The following is a 23,945-nucleotide window of genomic DNA, read 5'->3' as shown; positions in this document are numbered from 1 at the left end:
GGTGGGCTCTACCTTATTCCTTCCAGGCTATTAAAAATGAATACATGCTCAAGCCGGCCGATTAGCTCTTCACTCCATTATCCCACACTCTCTTCTCTCCATAACAGACATCTATAACATTCTGTAGGCATCAAATATATAGATTTGTGGGGGCATTTCAATATATATTTATATATATTTATTGCCCTGATACATAACCTGTATTTCAGATACAAGGTTACAAATAGGAAAGAATATTGAGAATCAGAATGGTTTCCTGTTCAGGTGAGAATGTAATAAAAGATTTCTTGGAAAGAAGCTCTTTCATATTCTCTCCCAGATAATATAATCTCATTCCCAGAACATTATCCACTTGCTCAGAGAGAAGGCAAGGAAGCAGATGTATTTACCACTGGCCCAGTGTTCACTGCTGTTCACTGCTCCAGTTCCCTGCTCACCAGCTAGTGGCTATTTATGCAAGTAAATGAATCATAGCAGAGTTAGGTAGAGTAGAAGGCTGTGGATAGGGATATGAGACCATGGCAGCTGCCTAAGAATCCCAATCCATTCTGCTAGGTAACAGAATAGGTACAATAACAACAGATTGGTCATCCTTCAAAATTCTCTCAATATTTTATCAAACAGTGCTTGCTATAAATCAATCAAAGGAGAAGAATGTGATCTCAAAGAAGTATCTAAAATTCACTTATATTTTGAAATGTTAAATTGTATCTAGATAGGCTTTTGTCAGTAAAGAACTAACAAATAAAAAACCCATAAACAACACAGGAACATAGAAATGACAAACTAAAAACCAATCGATCCAGATAATTTTATTCTCCCAGGCAGATGTAACTGCATATTTAAGCCAAACCAAAGCAATATAACTATGAAAAGGGACCTGAACCCCCTATTTAATTACCATAATTCAATGTCACAAGTAATGTATATAAAAGTATAGCAAAAGAATTTAAAACCAGTATCAATTCACTTTAAAAAAACTCGGGCAAGACCAGGCCTATGCCTCTAGCTTACACTAAAAACTCAAGGTGTGCAGGAAGACAATATAGCCACCTTGTGTCTGTCTTCCAGAAGCAGCCTTAGGAAACTCTGTCCCAAAAGGCAATACAGTAAATCAATATATGAAATATGTAAGACAGTTGCATCACAGAGAGCTGCTATTATGTGCCCTTAGATCACTTCCAATTCATAGAGGCCCTAAGAGTATTGTTGCAGTACGTGGTATGTTCAAGGAGAGGTCTGCCATTGCTACTCCCAAGTGAGCTGACATGGCTGTGATGGGATCTAAACCCAGACTTTGGTTCACACTCTATCCACTACATCACACTACTGTAGCTCCATCACAGATAGAATTACGACATTATTTTGTAAGAAACCCAAAGAGCAGTTGCCTTGAATTAGTTTCTTTCAGGATAGATTTGATTTAAAACAAATTGATTGAAATCACAATTTAAATAATGACTTAAACACAAAAAATAGATTCTTTGACAATTTAAAACAAAAAAAATCATTTTTAAAATTTAAATGGTGATTTTAAAAAAATCATTGATTTTTCTCAACCCTGGTTTCTTCTCATCACTGCTTCTCAGCATTTTTTCCAAGATCAAGTATAGCAATACTGGCTGTCAGATATAAACAATTAATTGGAATCTTAAAGTTGCCCTTCTTAGCTGGTGATATAAGAAGGGAGTGCTTGGCTGACCTGATGCCCTCAAATGTTTAAAGACAACTGAATCTGATGTCTCAGTTAAACTAGAGAAATGAGTCAAGTAGGCAGGCTCTCTTAACCTTTGTCGGAAGAAAGTCAGCCTCTGATGTTTTGAAGATATAATCACTTTAACAGAGGAACTGTCATTCCATAAACAGGATCCCTGGAGTTTAATTACAGTTATCAGCTTTGCTAAGAATGCTAAAATACCCAACAAGAGTGACAAGTTCATAGTAATCAATGTAACATCTCTTTGACCAAAAGCTGTACACTGCTCTGTTAAAGAACTGCAGAAAAGCAAAGCCCAACTTTTACTCTTTGCCCCATCCCATTTCTGATGTTAGGGTTGTTAATTCAGGTTACTTCCTACCTTGTGAATTCCTCATGAAGGTTGTTTGGTTCTGACGAATAGTATTTGATTCTAAAGTGAAACATATATGGTGGCTCACCTATATGAACAGATATTTACGAAGTTAAAGTAAGAAGCCATGCAGCAATCTTTCAGAATACAACCCATATTATAAGGCACTAAGAGGTTTTGTGTCAGTGTTTAAACTTCTGGTATGAGCAAGGCTGAGGATGATGTCACAGACAACTCATGATGTCACAGTCAAGAACTGCTGAAGACACCATGGCAGAGCTGGTTGTGAAGAAAAAGCTGGGAACCAAATCAGATCTAGCCTTGCCAGCCAAATCTGTTTCATCACGCACTGCCTTGGCCATGTCTGTTGTGTGTGGTGTTGATATTAAAACAAGCACAAAGATGGGGAGAGGCAGAATTGTTCTCCCAACTGCTCTGCCCCACATGGTCCAGGGCCCAAATGTCTTTTCCTCCAGTCCAGTTCCTGTACAATAAGGGTGCACAACCCTCAGGCAACAACCATCATCCCAAAACTGTTTGTGCAGCCTCCCAAGGTCCCTGATCCTATGGCCCACTCCTTGGATACCTGATTGGAACCATGGGGAGGGGAACGCTGAAGACACCTCCCCTCTCCCTGAAGCAATTGGAAATCAGCCAAGACAACGGCTTCCATAATGCTTAGGGTGAAGCAGAGCCAGCCAATGATTGACAAATGGCTCATGGGGAGAGTAGGCTTTAGCTCCCTGCTTTTTCAGGGACCAGAGATGACCTCACTGCAACAGGAGATAGGCACTGCCTCTCTAAACCATCCTTAGATGCTAAAGCATCCCACCACCCCAAATCTGGGTCTATGCCTGCTCCCATGTAGTTGCCAGTATGAATGACATCAAGTGTACGAGCATGTATGCATCTATACACAGTGTCATTCATGTCGGATGTCCAGGCTTTGGGGGTGAGAGGCTATGCGCCCCACCAGTACATGAAGTGAGCTGGGCTGTCAATATCATAGCCCCTTTCTCCCCAAAGAAAGGGTTTGTGGAGGGGAGGAAGGGGCAGCTCAATAGACCTAAGTCACTAGAAGGCTTAACAAAAAGCTGCTGCTGAAGGCAGCCTGAGACCATAAAGCAAAGGAAGGAAGAGTGAAGGAGAACGTATGAATCTGAATGTATGGGTTGCTGGCCTATAATCTACTTGAAAACAAAAATAGGAGGAGGAAGAAGAAAAGGAAGAGACACAGCTGACCTACTTTGGGGAGTCAGCATTAAGAGTCACAGTAGGATGAAAGGAGACTCCAGTCTAGCCATAAAAGACTGTTTTACTGCTATCCCAGGAAATTTTGCCATGAATGTTAGATGAGGTGGACATCAGTATGATTCAGCAAGGGACTTTCTACATTCTAAAGCAAAAATAAACACTCATGGCCACTTAACACAGAATAATTAAATGTCATCAGTGAAGTATGCATTCTCGCTTTTAAGATTTACCACATACCAAAGGAGCACAAGGGATTTTTTAAAAGATTTTTTTAAAGGCAGCAGCTGACCATATAAATCTTAATTTAGCTGAATCTTGCTTTGGCATACAATTGTATTTATACAAATAAACTTGCACACCGTTTTCCATCCAGAGCAGAAAAGAAGTTTTTATTCTCAGGTTTAAGAATCTGTTAAGTGTTGTGTTAAAAGAGCTGCATGATTCAAGTTTTATATTCCTGTTATCTTCTGATATCTTACTTATTTTGTATATTTTATCTAATGTTTTATCCTTGTATTTTCGGGTCTATGACCATACAATAAACTCAACTCAACAAGTTGTACAAATTAACATAACACAGAACTCCTGGTGGCTTTATAGCAAGGTAATGGTCAAATTTATATGTGCTTCATTTCAACAATGAGTAAGAACACTGAATTACATTGCCTACCCTTAGACAGATCAAAGTTGTTAAAGAAATGGGCTCTATTACACACAAAGACCACCCTCAATTAAAAAAAACAATTTAAAAAACATCTTACATTTATAAATGTGGCATTCATTGAACAATTTGAACCTGTGCTTGGAAAGGAAGAAGTTGAAATTTAAGTTTGTCATACTTACTTTTTATTTGCTTCTTAATGGGTTTTGAAAGATCCAACCAGTGCTAGGAAAAGAAAACACTTGTTTTTTTTATGAAGTTACAGGATTTACATTTGTATTTTATAGCAGGTACAGACTGGACTGCAATTCCCACCAGTTGGCACAGCCTATGGTGAAGAAAACAGGGGTTGCTGCTTAACAACCCAGGGGCCCTAATTTGTATAATCATTTAACAATTTAGAAATGAAAGAAGCTTATTTGCCTTTGCAATATTCAATAAGCATTTGCCCTATTTTGAAAAGGTTCTTCCACCCTAGGCTTCTGCTTCAGACTGCTACCCTTCAATCACCTCCTATTAAGAGAGTGTAACACTGTTATTGAGCAATAATCACTTTGCATTTTCCTCCCACTTCAACCCTCTTTCAATACACAGCAAAAAAATCGAATATGTTGTTCGAGACTGGAAGAGCTGCACAATTTGCACAGATGCAAGAGGTCTGTAGTATTGCTCTCACATCCTTCTTAAGATGTACAGTTTGGATTAGGGTAGTGATATGTCATGAACTAAATCCTGCATAACCCAATAGATGGAAGGAAGACCCTCCTCCTGTAAAACAACAACAATTGAACGGTGACAGAGAGATTAGAAGAATTTAGGAGAGGTACAAAACTGCCTTGAGTTGTTGGATGGAAAGTGAGGATGGCCTGTAGTAGTAATGAGAGAAAATAGGAAAATTTGTAAGCTTATTCCTGGAGGCAGAATAAGTGCAGTGGGAATCTGTCACATACTACAACACAGAAAATCTGGGAAAACTGGAAGGCCTTGTATTGTTCAACAAGCTTCTCCCCAGGTAATGTCTAAGATCTTCATTGTTCACCATAACCAAATGGCAGCTGCTACTTCCTCTGCCCCCAAAAGGGCTGCTGCTGATGTACTACATCCCTAAAACTTGTGTGTGTGTGGGGGGGGGGAAGGACTAGATCCCTTTCTCCCTCTAAAATTTCTTCCAATTCTCTTGCTCTCTTCCTGGAGAGAGAATGCATTCCCCAACGGCTGAAATTTGCTGGAATCTTATAGGACCCGAGTATCCTGGTAGCTGACACTGAAGTCTCATTACACACAAAGGCCTTTTTTCTTAACACAAAAATCATCGCAGAAAAAAATGGGACAATCTATCTAAAAAAGAAGAAAATACACAGCATTTCATTTGATACTATAAAGTTACTAAACAGCTGTATGTTATAATAACACAATTCTGTAGGCACAATATTGGCTTATAGAAAACAAATGCAATATTTACACAAAAAGAAAGTTAAATAAAAATAAAAATATAATGCTTTCTAAGCTAGATACTGTTTTAGAATTATTTTACTTAACACCTCTGCAGACCTCGGCTCTTTATTTTACCAAAAAACAAAAAAACCCCATTTCCACTTTGCAGCACAGTTTGTAAGTAAACTGGATTGGAATGCTTCCCTTACTTGTAAAATATTTGGAATTAAAGCCATACGTTCTGTCACAAATAGAAGGTACAATGCCTATTCAATGAAAGGCAATTAATCATTGCTGAAATCATCACACTAAAGATATGGAAGGTGTTACAGAAAAACACAAACACAGAATTCAGAAAAGTACTGCAATCCACACACATACAAACACACACACACACAATGTTTAATTTTGCTCCAACTATTAATGCAGATTTAAAGGGCAATATGAAGAGTTCACTGAAGGATTCAGGGACAGATCTGAAATATCTTTTATGTATTTTATGGCTCTTGTAAAAGCCTTGTGTCATCTTGACCATGAATGGAATGGGCGCCTGTATATACAAGCAGTTCAGTCACTGATCCCTATGCTTACTAAGTCTGTCTTTTGCATCAAGTGTATAACTGTTCTTGGTACTCTGAAAGGACAGAGAAGCTTGGTGCAGAATACTAGTCATCTCTACCATAAAGGTAAAGGTAAAGGTTCCCCTTGACAATTTTTTGTCCAGTCGTGTTCGACTCTAGGGGGCAGTGCTCATCCCCGTTTCCAAGCCATAGAGCCAGCGTTTTGTCCGAAGACAATCTTCCGTGGTCACATAGCCAGTGCGACTTAGACACGGAACACTGTTACCTTCCCACTGAGGTGGTCCCTATTGATCTACTTGCATTTGCATGCTTTCGAACCACTAGGTTGGCGGGAGCTGGGACAAGCGACGGGAGCTCACTCCGTCACGTGGATTCGATCTTACGACTGCTTGGTTTTCTGACCCTGCAGCACAGGCTTCTGCGGTTTAGCCCACAGCGCCACCACGTCCCTTCATAAATTCACATATTACCTTTTTTTGTACAAGACAGGGAAGAAAAATTCTGCTAATGCAACAGTGAGGCAAGTAACCCAAACATCTCAAAATAAAATAAAAATCATTAAAAGACAATATTGATGGGGGGGGAGAGAAGGAGTAGACTTTTGGAATGCAAGCTTGTATATACTGAATGAAACAATTTGGCTCAAATTCCCTTCAGCTCTTGCTCAAGAAAAAAAATTCTTGTGCTCTTGGCAAAACAAATTCACAATCAGATTGCAAAACTGTATGTTGATCACAGTTCCTCAATAGTTGCTCAACATTACCGTCCATGGCTGTAAAAATCTACACTTTTTTCAAACTGCAAGATTTTATTCTACACAAGAAAAGGTTGCCAGATGATTTATGCAACCTCACATGTTTCACTGGTTCCAATAATCAACAAACATAATTTATTATACCACTAATAATAGCAAAGATGCTATTCAAGGCATAGAAGGCAACTGAAATTATAGCAAAAGGGGAGGGTATTTAGGACATTATGCTTCATGACCCACTGCCATCAAATCTTTCATCTACCAGAGATGGTGCAAGACACTAGACAAATGTACCCTTGTTGCAGAATTATGAGCAATCTTATCTTATCTTTGACACACACCCCTTGTATACTCCCACTTTCCGTCTTAGGCAGCACGGTCTCTGTAGTAGAGTCGTTCAGGTTCCTGGGCACTGTACTCTCTCGGGACCTGAAATGGTCAATTAACATCGATGGCATCATTAAAAAAGCTCACCAGCGTCTGTATTTCCTACGACAACTTCGGAAATTCAATCTGCCTCGGGAGCTGCTTGTCCAATTTTACAGAGGCATTATTGAATCTGTCCTCTGCTCTTCCATAACTGTTTGGTTCGGTTCGGCAACCAAACTGGATAAGAACAGGCTCCAGAGGACTGTCAGAACTGCTGGAAAAATAATCAGAGCTGATTTGCCATCATTGGAAGAGTTGTACATTGCACGGGTTAAAAAGAGAGCAGAAAAGATCGCGGCAGATCCACGGCATCCTGGTCACAACTTGTTTAATCTTCTCCCCTCTGGTCGGCGATACAAGACGCTGTATACTAAAACATCGAGGCACAAAAATAGCTTTTTTCCCTGTGCCATCAAACTGCTGAATTTGTAACCATCTGACGCAACTGGGAGTTGAGGCAATCAGTTTTTGTAGAATTTGTTCTTAATTGTCTTGTGAATTTTTCTGTTTATGGTGTGTGTGTGTGTGTGTGTTGTTTTTAAGTGTGGCCGGTAGCCATATTAAATTCCGGGTATGGTTTACATACCTGGCCAGTAAATAAATAAATAAATAAATAAATAAATAAATAAATAAATAAATAAATAAATAAATAAATAAATAAATAAATAAATAAATAAATAAACAAACAAACAAACAAACAACAACAACAACAACAACAACAACAACAACAACAACAACAACAACAACAACAATAATAATAATAATAATAATAATAATAATAATAATAATAATAATAATAATAATAATAATAATAATAATAATAATAATAATAATAATAATAATAATAATAATAATAATGTCACAAATCAGGATGCCCATGAGCATGCTAAAGAGGGAAAACCCCTTTCAATTAAGTAGAAATCACACAGATCAAAAGCCACAGACTGGGTGTCATCCCAAAGAGACAGAAATGGTCTTTGACAGTTGCTTAGAACTTTTACTTTGAGACTCATAGGATTTCATACAGCCAGTATTGGCAGTGCTGAATCTGCTGGAAAGCAGCTGGGAGAAAGCAGTGTTTTGTTACCGTTTCCCCGAAAATAAGACCTAACCTGAAAATAAGCCCTAGTTTGATTTTTTCAGGATGCTTGTAATATAAGCCTTACCCCAAAAATAAGCCCCAGTTAAGTGAAACCCTGCCCTCCACCATTGTGCAGTCACCACAAGATTATGACATGACTGTATTTGGAAAAAATGTAGATTGTTGTATAGGAAAAAAAATAAAACATTCCCTGAAAATAAGCCATAATGCGTTTTTTGGAGCAAAAAATAATATAAGACCCTGTCTTATTTTCAGGGAAACACAGTTATTATCTTAGTGCTTTATGCCTTTACTAGAACAATTGATGAATATGTGCAGGTGCAAATACGCCACAAAAGAATGTGCCAATGTAAGAGATTCTCAGTTGTTTGGTGCACTGTGAAAAACTTTAATGTCAAGCTCCATCACAAAGCATTTTCCGCAAGCTGATAAATATACCTGCTGGAAAAAAACTGTATGTCATTTAAATGTTTCAGATGCAGCAGTTATTAAAGAAATATTTTTTTACTTCGATTTTATCCTAGTCTTTCTCAGCACTATGTGCATTCCCTTCTTGTCAACATGGCCTGTTCCTTAGCCAGTACAGACAATGATCAGGGCTTGTGGAACTTGGAATCCAAAAACATATGGAGATCTACATTTTCTACCCACTGGATTAGCCTCAAAGTCACTGCTCATATGGGATCTAGTCAATGTCGCTAGTAGCAGAGATAAATCTAGATCTCCTTCCTAGTTTGCTATTCTGCTCAAAAGACCACAATGATGGTAGCAATAATTAGGAATAGTTCTTTAACCCTCTGCCTGAAAACAAGTTCTTTACATGTATATGTTTTTTCCATGTGTAATCACATAAGTGGAGTCTCGACTTACGGTCAGCTCCACTTACGAACTTTTCGAGATCCATACTTCTCCAGCCGCAAAGTTTTACTTCGACTTGCGGCTGGAGAATCGACCTACGGATCAGAAGAGGGAGGCGGGAAAAGTGCCCAATTCAAATTGGGAGCTTTCCCTGCCTCCCCCTTCAAGTCCTTAGGCCGCGGATCTGCCTCCGGATGCCTTCCAGGGCTTCTCCACCGCCATGAGAGGCATCTCAGAGGTTCCCCCCCACCGCCGATAGTGCCTCCGAAGCACTATCGGCGCTGGGGGGAGGGACCTCCGAGATGCCTCCCATGGCGGCGGAGAAGCCCTGGAAGGCATCTTGAGGGCCCCCTGCCACTGGGAGCCGCACCACGCCAGGTGATCCCACCCATGCTTAGACTCCCAGGAGTCCCAGCACGGCTGGGATCATGCAGCTTGGCTCCCAGCAGCAGCAGCATCAGGAGGGGGGCTTCTGGATGCCTTCTAGGGCCTCTCTGCCTGGAAGGCATCCAGAGGTCCCCCGCCACCGCTTCTGGGAGCCACGCCGCACCGGGCGATCCCAGCCATGCTCAGACTCCCGGCGCGGCTCAGTTCCCAGCTTTGGAGGCACTATCGGTGGTGGTGGGGATCTCCAAGAGGCCTCCCATGGTGGTAGGGAAGGCCTCCGGAGGTTCCCACGCCACTGCCGCCACTGCTGGGAGCCGAGCCGCACGATCCCGGCCATGCTCGGACTCCTGGGAGTCTGAGCATGGCCAGAATTGCCCAGCGTGGCTCGGCTCCCAGCAGTGGTGGTGGTGGCGTGGGAACCTCCGGAGGCCTTCCCTGCCGCCATGGGAGGCCTCTTGGAGATCCCCACCACCACCGATAGTGCCTCCGAAGCACTATCGGCGGTGGCAGAGGACCTCCGAGAGGCCTCCAGCAGCGGCACCGAAGCCCTCAGAGTCCTCCGGCAGCGGCAATGGCTGTGGCAGGGGAGCTCTGAGAGGCGTCTGGCAGCCGTGCTGAAGCCCTCGGAGTCCTCCAGCAGCGGGGATGGCAGTGGCGCGGGACCCCTTGAAAACTTCAAAAAGGTAAGGTTAATTTTTTTTAAATTTATTTTAATTTTGTGTGTGTGTGGGGGTGTTTCTTGGGCGGATTATGGATTAATGTGTTTTCAATGCATTCCTATGGGGAATGCATTTTCGACTTGAGGACTTTTCAACTTACGGACCCCGCTCCAATACAGATTAATTCCATAGGTCTAGACCTCACTGTATCTCTACTTATACTTTGATCATCTCAGAAAATGGAAGCTCTGGGACCCATATATAGGATAGACATTGTCTTCCCAAGTTAAGCAGGTACCTATACAAGCTTGATATACACACAAAGCAAAGTGTGCTGCTTATATACCACGCCATACTACTTATAGTACTCCTGGTGGTTTACAATGTAATTACCATATGCAAGGTATACATTGCCCCCCTCTCCAGTGAGCTGGGTACTCAATTTACTGACCTTGGAAGGGTGGAAGGCTGAGCCAACCTCTAGCTGGTTATCTGAGCCTGTTAGGAACAAGCAGGTTGTGAACAGAGTCTTGACTGCAGTACTGCAGTTTAATCACTGCACCATACACACTGCAACCTATTGTTTTGATTAGGGTCAAAGGTAAATCCTGAACTGTGAGGTGATCATGGCATTAGGCATTTTTCAGTGCAGCCTAACATACTTTTTCATTATGTTAGACTGCACAGGGAAGCCATTGAAATCTACAAACACCAGCTGCATCAAAAAAGAAAGTTTAAAGCTCAACAAATCTTGGCTCCCAGCACTGAAAAATTCAGCCTGCAAAAGGTCAACAAACTCTACCCAGCCACAAGGACCGGTGATCACTACACACAAAAGACCAGCTAACGACACTGATCAATCACAGTGACAGATAATCTTTCCTCCTTATCACAACAATACACCCACAACAAAAACACAATGATCACCATCATCACCCTATCTCCAAAAGGACAAAAGCTGATCCCACAGCTATAAATACTCAAGTCCCAAACAAACTGCACCAGAGTACAGAGTGCTACTCCTGTCCTCTGAAGATGCCGGCCACAGAGACGTTAGGAAGAATGACCTTCAGAACACGGCCAAGGAGCCCGAAAAACCCACAACAACCATTAGAACCCAGCCGTAAAAGCCTTCGTGAATACAGTATTCTCCAGTCTTGGCATTTTAAATAAATGCATGTGCACATCCGCATATATAAATGCATGCATGTGCGCGCATACACATACACACCAAATCAGTGAAACTTCTTGTTTCCCTGACACTGTTTGAATACTTGAAATTATCCCCAACTATACATTTAAAAATAAATGCACAGGTTATAGCATCCATACAATTCACAAATCTTTGTTTATTTGTGAACCTCCCTTATCAATGTAAATAATTTTAACAATGTTTATGCAAACAGAATTTATTGCATGTTGGATAATCTGTGGCTTTTTGTGTGTTTTTTCCCACCATGTTACTCTTTTTTCAACAAAAAAGTATTTTTATATACAAAATGTATTATTAATATGGCATTATATTTCACAGCAATTTTATCTCTGCAAATGTCTTGACTTCAGCAATGTGCAATGCTCTTTCCTATACCATACACCAACACTCAACCAAAAGGAAGAAAATATATGTGCCATTAGTTGCAAACTATTCTCTCTTTCAATTGCGCTATTAGTTAATCATGTAACAGAGTGCAATCCTGTACATAATTAGCATGAGGAACTCTCATTGAATCATTGGGGAGTACAGTGGGGTCTTGACTTGAGAACTTAATCCGTATTGGAAGGCGGTTCTCAAGTCAAAAAGTTCTCAGGTCAAATCTGCATTTCCCATAGGAATGCATTGAAAACCATTTGATCCGTATCTGCTCTTTTCCGTCCATAGAAACTAATGGGAAGCTGCTATTCTGCCTTCGACCACTAGAGGGAGATATTTTGTTTCTTTTTTTCTTAGGTCAAGAAAGGTTCAGGGAAGGCAGGGAAAATATAGTCCAGGCAGTACAGTACCAGGCAGTCTGAAGACTGTCTCCCAATCCACTCTCTAAACGCTGGGAGGAGTGAGGAAGCAGACAGGCACCCTTTTCACTGGCCAACAGTTAACTGAAAGTTCAAATTTTGCACTTTCCCTGCCTCCCACGTGGTTTTCAGTTCTTAACTCAAATCTAAGTATGTAAGTCAAGTCAATATTTTCCTATGAGAGTGGTTCTTAAGTCAAAATGTTCTTAACTCAAGCCGTTCTTAAGTCAAGACCCCACTGTATCTGTATAGATACTCATAGGATTAACTGATGCCAGAACACAAGAAAGTACATGTAATAATGACCTAATACCAGTAATCACCAGGCTAATCCACGTCAATGATTTTTCTACGGCGTATTTAACACATGTGCCTTTGAAGAGGGAAGCTCTTTTGAAAATATCCTTGACTATGATATGCGACAATCCACAATGGTCAACTGTCTTTAACAGCATGAGGGCAGAGTCTTGCCTTATTATTTCACAATGAGCTCTGATGTTGTTCCAAGCATCTCAATACAAACGTGGAAGCAAGTTTTCATCCACTTTCCCAAGGGTGGGAATTTGCTCTGTCACTGTGAACCTTGGAAAATAATGAGATTGACTGTCCCGCTTTTTCTGGGCCCCTTTATGTGGAAAAATATCGGAAAAATTCAACCCTAGGGGTCAACTGGCAAGTACATATATTCATCCCCTATCTTCTTGGTTCTATCCTTATGAGCTACTGGGAGAGAAGACTCCTGAGAAGCCAATGAAGTTCCTTACAAAGATCACAATCCATCTGGACACTCATGCTGGAAAGGGAGTCTTGCTTGTCAGCAGGCATGAGGTCCCCATTCAAATGTCCCCCCCCCTTTATGCAGGTATTCAAAATAGTACTTGGTCCAAAGAGTTACTGTCACAACTATTCAGGTAAAGATGCATACTGTTTGCTTTGAATTGGCCAACCCACAGTGGGCTATGCTCTGCTTCTGCCTAATGCCATGATCACCTTGAGGAATAAATAACAGGCCCTAAGTTTTCCCTATCCTTATGCTTCGGACATGAAAGTGATGAGAGCAATTTACAAGAAAACGGGCAATGCGTTACAGAGAACGTTACAGTGTTTCTCAAGTGCCATTCTAGTGGAGAAGTGAAGGAAAAACATGTCTTTATGAAGCTTTTCAGGACACATCACTGTAGTATCAAATATGCAGGAAAGTATTCAGCAACATTCTTTCTAAGATATTAACAAAAATGGCTCTGAAACAGCTGACATCTAAAAGCCATCCGCAGGGAGGAGCCATGGAGAGTTCTTATTCACCAGATAGCATTTCAGTTCCACTATTTACTTGAACAAGCCAAGACAATTTTCCTCAGCGTGTTTAATAATGGACAGGAACAGATATACCACAACATTATCTCACAAAAAAAAAAAACCTGACTAGAAAAAAATGCCACAGGGATAATGCTCTAGATGCTCCCTCCTTTACATTTTATTTATTTTAAATAAAATAAAATTCCACTCCCCCTATGAGTTTCCATGGCTCAGCGGGGATTTGAATCCTGATCTCTGAAGTCCTAGTCTGCCACTTTATCAACCTGGCCGCACAGAGTATCAGATGGCAGGTTACTAGCGATTCAAGTATTCCATTTTCCTTTCACAAGTACCAAAAAGGGATAAACCTTCATATAAAAGATGCACAATTTAAAATCAATTTCTAAGAATCTATGAATCTAACAATAAAAAACATTTAAATATGACACATAAGTTACTTCTCCACAGGAAAGCAATGTAATTTGAAACCAATAAGGCAGGAGGCAAAATATTGTATATCTGGCACTGCAAGGTTGAATAGATCATGATTCTAGCTTAGCAATTTATCCAAAAACTCATTACAAAAATCAGACACAATGGATTGTTCATACACTTAAAAAACTACAGTCAAGATCCCATCTTTAGCACACAAAGCTATGTCTATTCTTACATCATTAAGCAGAGAAATTGACTGACACTTGCAGTGCTCAAATATCTATCAGCTCCTGGCGATGTAAGCTGAAAGTTAACAAATTCAGTCACAGAAAGAAGGTAGGTGAGACAGGAGAGGAAAGTAAGGAATGCTTTCTACTAATGGTCATTTCTTGGACCAGCCTGTAAATCACCAGGATATACACACATATAGCAAAAATGAAAACAAAGGGCAGTGGAACCGAAAGTCTAAATGGTTTATTTCAGTGTGAGCCTATGTGGATCACAATCCACTTTCTCAGACACATGGAATATCATAGTGAAGTCAAACATTTATATACACTTAGTACATAAGCCTTGAAATAACACATAGGCATGTCCTGTTGGAAACACCATGTAGGTGTGTCTTTTGCATGTGTTTTGCCCTGTTAATATTTCATAAATCATAATTTGGTTGAGAATGCACATGGGTACAAGTGTTTACATATTAATTCATATCTTATCAAGCAAAAACCAAAGGGGGAAAAAACAAGACAAAAACATTGCGGCACCTTAAAGACTAACGGTTATATTTTAATGTGAGCTTTCACTTCCTTAAACATGTCCAAAAAAGCTCACATTACAATATTAAGTATTGTCTCCTTTTTTAGACTATTAAATATGTCCTGTTTGCTCACATTTTCTGAACGTATCTTTAGTAGGGCACACCCTGAAAAATAAGACAAAAAATACAAACTTTTGTTTTCAAATTAACGCATTTGCTACTCTATGCAATTTGTACAAGGGGCTTTACAAGGGGCCATCATGTTTATTTGCAATATCACTGCAGTTTTAGAAAATGAAAAAACAAAAACAAAAAAACAGCCCACCCATACACCCCATCAGACACACGTCAATTCAAACCAACACTGTGGCACTTAAAAGTAAGTGAAACATTATAAACTGTACTTTCACGCTGAAACGGCAAAAGATTTGAGTTTGGAATTAGAAACTACTGTGAATTACCTCAGCTTCAGGGTTACATGGCTGAAGTAGGCCATAACACCCAACTGGAAGGACTGGAAAAATCAAAGTCTATTTCTGCTCTAAACTATAACTTTTAAAATTGGAAAAAGAAGGGATGTCTGCTAATAAGAGTGCTTCACGGTGAAGTTGTTCCCCCCTCCCGTCAATTATACTATGTACAGAGGAAGGAATAAAGGGTGGAGATAAGTGATCACGGAAACAATCTTATACCACGTAGCAAGAGGGGGGGGACAGGTTCTACCCTGGAGATCGGATGGGGTTGTTGGTAATATTAATCTTTTTCCTTTTTGCATTATTAGATGAAGAGTCCCTGGAAACACACTTAAACGCAGGATCTGCTATGGCAAAGTCCCTGTCGTCTTTCCATTCCTATCATTAGGTTGCTGTATGACTTAAACTGGGCTGCGTTTATCCTACAGGAAGCCAGCAGGCATAGGAGTGCAGCCTTGGCAATTAGAAGATCCATCATGCATCCAAAACAAAATACCCTCCAAGAAAAGATGCGAAATGCAACAAACCCATTCAATACACTAAGCAGAAAGGGAAAAACAACAATATTCTCTTGCTATATGATATATCTTAGGGGCTAAGTACTTACATTGAAGGCTCCAAGTTATTCGTTATTTCTAAGTCCACAACATATACATCATAATCATACATTTGAACACAGAATTTTGGCTTCTCTGAATTTGGTTTAACATAAACTCATCCCTTAACCAATGTCTGAGTATACTCTCCCGAGCAGTATAATCAGCGAATAAGAAAAAGACACAAACATACCATAATCTGGAATGTATCTATGAACTGTAGGCCAAAGTAATCTGTTTCCACAAGGTCGAGATGATACACAATCTGATCAAACAGGTCTTGCCCCTTCACATGTTTCTGTTAAAAAAAAGTAGGAAGAAAATACTGTTACATGTATCTATTTGCACTATGAAAACATGATGCTAAAGAGACTGAGCTCCTCTGCACAGTGATTTCCGAGTAGATCTGTCTATACGCTAGTTTAAAATTTATTTTTATACTGTCCTTCCTTCATAGAAGTCAATATACAAGGAATTGTTGCTCCCTCCTTTCTACTCTTAGCTATCCAAGAAGTAGGTCAAGCAGAGATAGAAACTGGCTCAAGGTCACCCAATGAACCTTTTGGCTAAGGAGCGAAGATCATTTGAGATATCATTTTTCATATTGTCAGCGTAAGTCTAATATCCTTAAATCAATGTACCACAAAACAAGTCATACCCATGTGCATTCTCAACCAAATTCCTTCCAATGCTGTCTTTCATGAAGCAGTCAGTATACAGGCATGATTAGAGTCCCTACCTCAGCTTGGAATCTTAATAAACAAATAAACATATAAACAAACAAACAAACAAATCAGGTCAGCTATAAAATGTACTGTATAGGTTGATAAGAGTTGTCTGGCAGCCTCCCTGTTGTTTAACAATAAATGATTACATTTTCAGAATGTATCAAAAAGAAGGAACTAGATTGTCTTACATTGCCCAGCAATACTATACAAAAACCTTCACACAAACCCCAGCATAAATTGTCTTACTAAGCCTCTGAAACAACTGCAGTTTCACACCTGCCGATACTCCTCTCCGAAAGGAAACTAAACTAATGCCCACTAAATGAATTAAAAGTAAGAACAAAAAATGTATTTCGATAAGATACAATATTAGAAATTTCTGTACACGAATTAGCTTAAAAAAGGCTAAAAACATAATAGTTATGATTCCTTGGCAGAAGAATGACTGTACAAAGTTGCATCACAATAACAGAGCACATTAATATGCAACAAAAGTAACAGGGTACACCTCCAAACTTAATAGAAACTAGGTTAGGTGCATCTGTGGCTTTACATCCATTTGGCTTTAGATCCATCAACTCTTCCACTCTCTTGGGTGCAATGTGCCAATTCATGGGTAAATATGGGATCTTCAGGAAAAGCAGAAAGGACAAACTTGAATCCATGCTACACCTAAAATGCTGGCAAAACACCAGGACATTACTTCCTTTGTACACCAAGGAAGATGTCTGCCAATTTATCTGAATGCTGATAAAAATATACATGTACTTTTGTGAGTTGGGGAATTTCAGAGTTCAGTTTTAAATCTAAGCAAACATCTCAAGGATCAAAAGAGTGAATTACAACATTTGGGGCAAAATCCTGCTTTGTAAGGTTATGTGGGCATAACTTTGCACAACAGGATTTTGCCCATAGTCCTGTCTTCCATAGAACAATGTTTTGCAAAGGAACAAACCTGCAAAGTTCCACATGGGTTACTGTACAAGACTGTAGCTTATTCTAGTTCCTTATTTAATGTACAGTTGAAACAATATGCTGAAAATGAAACAGAAGTTTGCATATCTTTGTATCCCAAGACAAACTTTGTGCCACCCTGAATCATAACACAGACCTCAAACCACATTCTCAAGTGAAAAGCTCTGTTTTTGCACCACCCATATTCAGACCCAATGCCCCTAGACCAGCGGTGGTGAACCTTTTTGGGCTCGCGTGCCCAAACTGGGGGAAAAAAGCAGGCAGTGTGCTGTGGCAGCGGAACCAGAAGTGGCAGTGGAAGGGCGAATCCTGGCATGCAGTTGCCTCGAGACCCCACTCTGGATCCGCTGCCAGCAGCAGATGCTCCAGATCCGCCGGCTGAAGCGCCAGCACCATGGCTGCAGCTGCTTTCTCAGGTTTCGCTGTGCGGGGGGGGGGAGAGTAGAGATCCGGCGACTTTTGGCTCGTGTGTTGGCAGAAAGGGCTCCGTGTGCCAGCTGTGGCACACGTGCCATAGGTTCGCCATTTGCTGCCCTAGACCAACACAAGAGTAAAGAACAGAAGATTTTGTGCTCCAAAATAAGCTTTTTACTCCCTCCAAATCATATACCCCTGAGACTACACACTTTGCAAGATGTGCTAGCATTAGGTCTGACATAAAGCTTCATTTTTGTTAAGATCACTGTCAGACATAATGCTCACAAATATCATTGCCAATACACTACAAATAAGGGAAATAATTTTTGCCTCACCTCCAGATGTATGCCCACTAGTTAAGTGGCTGTTCTTTGAGGTGACACAGTACTGTCACTAACACTATCACTAACCATGGTCTTCTATTTCACGCAGCACTTTAAAACACACATTAGCCATTTGTCAATAATTGGCAACAATCTTATCAAGAAGCAGCTAGGAGCACTGTGCCCTGGAATAAACTGCTGTAAATCATGAACACCCATCTCCAGGAGACTGTTTCCCAAAAACTTCCCTAGCAATGTGATTTTAAAACTGTTGTTCTGTTATAATTTTATTCTTTGTGAGCCATCTTGGGTACTCTATGGGGAGAAAGATGGCATGCATACATGCATACATACATTGAGCAAGGGGTTGGACTTGATGGCCTTGTAGGCCCCTTCCAACTTCACTTTTCTATGATTCTAGAATTCTGTACAATCCTGAAAACTGCATTTTTTGGTAGACAAAGGGTATGAGGAAGAAGTGTTATATTGCTATGAAATCTAATTACTAAAAATGGAACTGATATATATTTTACCCTCTTGCTAATAATTTCCTCTTTTAAAAGTTGGAGGAAGTTAACAAGTGGATCTGTTGACATGGACTCAGTACTAACTGAGAGAAAAGAACTGATTGATGATGTGAAAATAGCAGGGACCTTAGGGGAAAGTAGCCACATCATCTTGGATTCGTGACAGCAAAGACTATGAAAACAAAGCCAAGTCAAACTAAGGCTCTTTGAAAAGCCTATTTCAAAGTACAAGAAAAAGTTGGGAAAGGTCCCACAATTAGAAATTCTGCATGGATAAAATAAAGAGTTGATTGTGCTGGGGGGGGGCGGGGGAGATTTTAGAAGCTGGAATACTAGAGGCACAGTTTCTAATTACTGGGGGTTAGGAACTGGGACATTTTTAAGAAGTCAGTATGGTTGCACAGGGAGTTGTCTGATGAGCAGAGACTGAAGAAAGACATGCAAAGAAGATTAAAGGAGGGGCACACACACATGAAAATGAGTACAACGAAATACCGTGAATTTGTAAGAATAATGTCAGAAAGCAAGCAAAAAAATAAAAGGCTTCCTTAGCTACAAGGAGGAAAAGAAGAAAAAGCTAGATCTACTGTTCAGGGAGAAGGGAGAATTTTGAACAAGGGAGAATACAAATAGTGATACTGAACTCCTATTCTGAGTCCCTCTTCTACTACAAGAATTATTGGGTTTTGTTTGAGAAAAGAAGAACAAATGATATACAGATGGGCTTCCCACCCAAAGTTCCGAAGGAGACAGTCAGAGAACACCTAGCCACTTTAAACGATTTCAAATACTGAGGGCCACATGAGTTACATTACCAAGTCTGGAAGGAGTCCTGAAGGTGGATCTTATTTCAGAGCTCAGTGCTCTCCATGAGAATTTCTGGAGAACAGGTGTGGTGCCTAAGACTAGAGATGGGTAAATGTCCCAATTTTAAAGATGAATCTAGGAAACTATGTATCATTCAGCCTGATATTAATACCATGCAAAAATGAATAACTAAGCATTCAACTGATGAATACAAAAAAACCCTTCACTGATTGTTTGGCATCAATATATCTTTAGAATGAATATTAAATGGATTAGTATTCCTGTTTTTCAGACCTAGGACCTTCAGCTCCATATTACTAACAGAGAAGCAGTTTTTAAATTCATCACACATACCTGCCCTTTTACACCTATTTTTAAAAACTGTCTTTATCAGTGTATTTCTTAACAATATCTAAATAATGGTAATAATCATAATGGTCCTAGTCCACCACTCTGAGATCAATGGTTTGTGGCGTCAACAGAGACTTTATTGCTTAATGCAAGCAAATGAGCCATGATTACATTGTTAAGATTCATCCCTGCTAAATATCAAGGTCAAAAGTATGTCATTAGAACACTGATCTCAGAGCATTATAAAACATTATAATACCTTTTGGTAGTTTTAGTCTGCAGTAGTCCATCACAGCTGACATTTTTCCCTGAAAGGGCTAATTTCAGATTTTCCAATCATATCAACGTTCATCTGGGTATCATTCATTCCATGAGTATTTCATTAAGAATATTCCAATAGGGTCTTTATAACATGAAACTCAAGCCAATAATTTTACAAACAACATTTCTTTTCAATTTTGTTAGGACAGTTTCCTAGGGTTTTCTTTTTTAACATGTCATTTGTATAAACAATATCTGTCATTCTGATATTTTTAAAAGTTATATGGCACACATAGGCATGAAAATTCGTACCTTTCCTCCATTCTAATACCTCTTTTTAAAGACTGAAAAAAACCACCCTTGTTTACTGCTTCAGTTGGATTTCTGAAGCACTCCGAAGTAACTATAACCTGGACCACAGAACTATGTCAACCCTGTTATTCCAGATTATTGTGATCAGTTTGCAATTGTAAAACAGATTATTGTGATCAGTTTGCAATTGTAAAAGAGTAAGACTATTTCCTGGCAAGTAACAGAAGATACAACTGTTACTATTGTTTTTGCCTATGCTATTATTGTATTCTATGTCACCCTGATTTTCCAAAGCTGAGGTGAATAATAATTATGTCCAATAATATAAAATAAAAGCTTCTTGGAAAGTCATAGTCATTGGAAACCCAATAAATATTTGCTAAGTTATATTGCAAATACTTCTGAATCACTAAAAGAAGCAGTAAGAAAAGACACGTGAATAACTCATGCTTCCAGATTTTATTCACGTGCACACCAATATGGTGGGCTGTGTCTGTGCTTGCTTGTGCTTCTCTGTGTGTGCCTGCATCTTCATCCTGGTATCTCAGCCACTTGGCACAAAATTAACATAAGGAGTAGAGACTTCTCAATTCTGCTTAAATTTTTTACTGTAGGGCATTAAGCTTTATTTCCATCTTACTCAGTGTGTACTGATTCCTCTGACACACGTCAGCTTCCTCAAGTTTAGTTCAACCTTGCAGAGCAAACTGAACACATTATTTCAATGTGACATCCCAAGGACAACACACCCTAGCTGAACAAGCTTCAACTGAACTTGCAAAACACAATGAAGCTACAAACTATGAAGCTACTGTTTATGTACTGGGAACTTTCCTTTCCACTTTCAAGTCAACATTCATGCCGTCAGCTGCACAAAGACAGTAATGCATAATTTCAGCTGTCTGTATGGTATTTCAACATACCAAACCAAGGAGGAGACATACTGGTTCATAGTCATTTTTTCTATGTTAGTTTGTATTCACTAGGTACTTATCACCTGTTATAAGTATAACCAATACAAACCTGTTTGCTTGTTTGTTTCTCTCTGTTTTACTGCAGAATACCAGATTCTATTTCCTGTAACAGAAAAGAGAAAATCTCTATATCCTGACCGGGCTGTCCTGCATCGACTGGGATGTCCTGCTTTCTCCTGTATAGAGATTCTGTAACCAACTGTGACAAACCCAGACCTACTGGGATCTGCCACACAGTTACACTAAGCTGCCACCAACCATTCCCTATAAAAAGTCACACAGACCAGGGATGGATTTTTAAACAGTAAAAGAATAAGGTTTATTTTAAATACAAACAGGGTAAATAAAACAATCAGGTGAATAAAATAAAGTAACGTGGCTTATTCTCACACACACAAGCATACAGTTTGGTTCACCTAGAACCTTTAACTTAAAGCACAGACCCTGAACCCATCAGTTCTGGCTAACCCACAGACCCCTGAACCTTTCAGGTTGGTACTCTGACACACAGTAGTACCCTGTCAGACACCCAGACTCCCACAACAGCTTCTTCTTCCCCAGCTGCTGCTTCGTCCCAACCCAGTGTCTCACAGTCTGTCTCAGCATCTCCTCTTCACCACACAGGCATCACATATTTATACAGTACAGCCCCTCCTCCTGATGTCCCGCCTTCCACTCCCCATAGGATGGAACTTTCCCTCCAAACCCATGACAGACAGGTAACATCAGTGCTGTTATGTAACACCTCCCCTCTTTATAAGTTGTTTTGTAGGGGGAAAGCTAAGGTGCTTTTCACCAAAAAAACAACCTGTATAAAACATACAACAACAGTTATACATACCCTATAATACTTACATATATTTACACTCCAAGTTAAACATAGCAAATAGGCATTTCAAACATTTACCATATGCATTACATCAATTTTACCTTTATTAATACAAACCAATTTAAAACCAGGTACATTTTAACTTTTTGTCTTCATTATATACATATAGTCCATGTTCTTTCGCCGTCTTCAGTCTTCAGGTCTTCTTGATAAGGCGTCAGCAACACAGTTCACTGACCCTCTGACCACCTTCACTTCAAAGTCATAGTCCTGTAAGTTCAAAGCCCACCTCATAAGTTTGCTATTGTGGGTTTTCATTGTCTTTAACCATTGCAATGGTGAATGGTCAGTACACAGAATAAAATGTCTTCCCCAGATGTAAGGCTTGGCCTTCTGGATCACGTAGACTATGGCCAAACACTCCTTCTCCACGGTTGCCAAATGTCTCTCACCTTTTTGAAGTTTCCTACTCAGGTAGGACACTGGATGCTGGTCACCATTCTCATCCTCCTGGCACAGAACTGCTCCTACCCCGCTGTTAGACGCGTCGGTGTAGATGATAAACTCCCGGTCGAAGTCTGGAGCACGCAGGACAGGATAGTTGATTAACGCCTCCTTCAACCTCTGGAACGCCGCCTCACAGTCGCTGGTCCACGGGATGCGGTCATCAGTCTTCTTCCTCGTCAGATCGGTCAGCGGAGCCGCAATCTCGCTAAACCTCGGGATGAACTTTCTGTAGTAGCCCACCAACCCAAGAAATGATTTGACTTTTTTCTTGGTGTGGGGTCTAGGCCAATCACGAACAGCTTCTATTTTGGCCTCCAGGGGTTTTATCACTCCTCCCCCTACCATGTGACCCAAGTATTTTATTTCTGGGCTACCCAGCTGACACTTGCTGGCCTTTACTGTTAGCCCTGCTGCACTTAACCTCTGCAGCACTAACTCCAGGTGTATCAGGTGATCTTCCCAGGTATTACTGAAGATCCCTATGTCATCAATGTAGGCCACTGTAAAGTCACTGAGCCCTGCCAAGGTCTGGTCCATCAGCCTTTGGAATGTGGCTGGTGCATTTCTGAGACCAAAGCTCAGGACTCGAAACTCATAGAGACCAAAAGGGCTGCAAAAGGCAGTCTTTTCTTGATCCCTGGGATCAATTCTTAATTGCCAATATCCCTTTACCAGGTCCAATGATGAGATGAACCGACAACCCCCTATGGTTTCAATCAGGTTGTCTAGCCTGGGCATTGGGTAGGCATCAGGAGTGGTTACACGGTTTAACTTCCTGTAATCAACACAAAACCTAATGCTCCCATCAGGCTTGTCCACAAGGACTATTGGAGAGGACCAAGGGCTAGAAGAGGGGACGATTATGTTCTCCCTCAGCATCTCGTCCAGCTCCTTCCGCACCTTGTCCCTATAGGGTCCCGTTACTCGGTATGGGGATACTGCCTGCGGGGGTGCATCCCCTGTGTGGATCCGATGCATCACTCCCTTCACTATCCCCGGCTTGTTGGAAAATACCTGTTGATATTTATTAAGCAGCATTTTTAATTCTTGCTGCTGGTCTTGGGTGAGTGCAGGACTGATCTTTACCTCCTCTGGGTTGTATTTTACTTCCCCTCTACCCTCCCAGAAGGGTAATTCAGCTTCCTCACTCTCAGCTGCTTTTATCGCGAATAAAAC

General features: G+C 40.4%; 1 protein-coding gene across 5 annotated transcripts in view; it reads right to left on the bottom strand.

Moving 5' to 3' along the window:
- EPB41L4B (erythrocyte membrane protein band 4.1 like 4B) overlaps positions 1–23,945 on the bottom strand; it is a 172,642-nt gene that overhangs the window by 108,722 nt on the left and 39,975 nt on the right. For 3 of the 5 annotated variants that reach the window (XM_020804925.3, XM_073003946.2, XM_073003948.2), the window contains exons 2-4: positions 15,952–16,056; positions 4,167–4,209; positions 2,079–2,157 (exon numbers count right to left, since the gene is read on the bottom strand). In XM_020804925.3, the coding sequence (XP_020660584.3) occupies positions 2,079–2,157; positions 4,167–4,209; positions 15,952–16,056 (227 nt within the window). Of the gene's footprint in view, positions 1–2,078; positions 2,158–4,166; positions 4,210–15,951; positions 16,057–21,482; positions 21,606–23,945 lie in introns of those variants that run through there. The other 2 variants (XM_073003947.2, XM_078377647.1) reach the window with 2 other exon arrangements.

Source organism: Pogona vitticeps, chromosome 6 (assembly GCF_051106095.1).
Source record: "Pogona vitticeps strain Pit_001003342236 chromosome 6, PviZW2.1, whole genome shotgun sequence".
In the NCBI taxonomy this organism is placed as follows: domain Eukaryota; kingdom Metazoa; phylum Chordata; class Lepidosauria; order Squamata; family Agamidae; genus Pogona; species Pogona vitticeps.
This window is presented reverse-complemented; position numbering and strand designations above follow the sequence as displayed.